We start from the raw sequence: 1,637 nt of genomic DNA on the forward strand, positions 1-1,637 counted from the left end.
TTCTTTTTTCTCTCTTCATCATCATCAAACCCTTCTGCCTCTCAGCGTCGGGTTGTTTTGTGCTTTTTATAGATTTGAGCTGCGTTTACACCAAAGTTATTACGGTAACAAAATGTTAATAACTTAATCTTCATAGATTCTATTAGATTGAACATAACTTATCATACATATGATGATCATATGTGTTTGTCAAGTTTCGTTCAATCTGATAGAATCTATGGAAATTAAGTTATTAACATTTTGTTAATAGCTTCGGTGTACACGCAGCTCAAGTTATCTTTAAAAACTTGTGAATAAGCAATAAACAAACTAGTTACAAATTTTAAAAGTAGAAACAAGTTATTATAAAGAGAAAAAATAATTGTAATATGGGCTATAGACTATCATAGCGTGCTGAACTAAAAAGCTTCTATAGTGACGAGGTCCACATTATAATGGCAGTGTATGATCAGCAATGGTATTGCTATCCTTGTCCATCATTCAACAAAGCGGATAGCGCTATCTCTTTCTCGCTTTGATCTGTTGCCAGATCGTCTTTGAGCAATGTTGAGAATTGATAATCAATTAATAAAATATTCATCTTTATTATGAAATTATTGGAAAATATAATTTCTTGCTTAGTATAATAAAAATGTTTATTGTAAACGAGAATGCACAGTTAATATTACATCATTGCGCATCCAGGCACCAACCCAGTCCATGCCGAAATCGACGGCCGGATCGTCGATACCCGCATAGGCTTTGGCCCATCGGCACTGGCAACGAGAAAGTTGTGAAATTTCACGGAAGCTATCAGGCGAATAATGTATACTTCGAACTGCGACCTGATGAACTCTTCACTCCCCACGTACTGCATCGTACTGGGCCGGCTCGGATTCGCCTCCTCCCAGGTCTCATTGACCTCATGGGTGAGAAAATCTATCCACCTGCGGTCAGCAGCAGTCAGGGCCAAAGCCGATTTCAGAGACGGAGACGTGATGATGACGGTATCCTCATCCAAGTTAATGAGGATGTCGCTGTAGCGGTCTTTTTGCTGAAGAAGGAGCGAGTTAGTGCTTCCAACCAAATAGGACTTGGTCCCGAAATCAGCCAAAATATCGAGCTGCTGCGCGGCGTATAAGGACCAAAGAAAACTGCCCTAAGACATGGTTAGCCATTTTCACCGGCACGCAGACACATCTAATCAACCTTGCCAAAGATCTGCAGGGGAAGCCCCATAAAGGACAGGAGAGACCTCCGGTTGCTGCTCTGTAGACTCGTTGGCTGTGCCAGTTTTGTTTCGTAAGAATTCAAGTCGGGATCCGCACAGTCTCGTAGGTTGTGCAAAAGTCCGGGTATCAAAGAAATAAAAGCAAATTGGACCATGCACAATCTGTCGCAGCGGGAGCCGAAAAACAGCATCTGGACAAGGTCAGTTTGACGAGTTGATATTTAGAAGAAAGGCTCGAACGCGCAACCTTTGGTTGGAGAAGGCAGCACTTCAAGAGGGTCAGTGTCTGCCACTTGAACTGATGAATGAGTTCCCGCAAGCTCATGCCGAGATATTGGTCACGGTCAGAATTTGTTTTCAGAAGCCCTCTAGCCCTCTCGTCTGCCAAGCTCTCCTGAAAGCGACGGAGAATCTCAACATCAGTGAA

At 42.5% G+C, this 1,637-nt stretch overlaps 1 protein-coding gene across 1 annotated transcript; it reads right to left on the reverse strand.

Annotated features, from left to right (window-relative positions):
* Positions 1–664: 664 nt before the first annotated feature.
* Positions 665–1,591, reverse strand: LOC120356598 (late secretory pathway protein AVL9-like). Its single transcript, XM_039445549.1, has 3 exons — positions 1,458–1,591; positions 1,189–1,401; positions 665–1,138 (listed from the first exon to the last, which is right to left on the reverse strand). The coding sequence occupies exons 1-3, from the start codon at positions 1,533–1,535 to the stop codon at positions 665–667; spliced, it is 765 nt and encodes a 254-aa protein (XP_039301483.1). The 5' UTR covers positions 1,536–1,591.
* Between the last annotated feature and the right edge of the window lie 46 nt (positions 1,592–1,637).

This window comes from Nilaparvata lugens, unplaced genomic scaffold (assembly GCF_014356525.2).
Source record: "Nilaparvata lugens isolate BPH unplaced genomic scaffold, ASM1435652v1 scaffold7209, whole genome shotgun sequence".
Taxonomy (NCBI): Eukaryota; Metazoa; Arthropoda; class Insecta; order Hemiptera; family Delphacidae; genus Nilaparvata; species Nilaparvata lugens.

Excerpts from the sequence above, each read along its gene's own strand:
- LOC120356598 (XM_039445549.1), bottom strand. The coding sequence starts at position 1,535 with ATGAGCTTGCGGGAACTCATTCATCAGTTCAAGTGGCAGACACTGACC. Across the intron at positions 1,402-1,457 it reads GCTGCCTTCTCCAACCAAAG|ATGCTGTTTTTCGGCTCCCG; the intron begins GTTGCGCGTTCG and ends GACCTTGTCCAG. Across the intron at positions 1,139-1,188 it reads CCCTGCAGATCTTTGGCAAG|GGCAGTTTTCTTTGGTCCTT; the intron begins GTTGATTAGATG and ends ACCATGTCTTAG.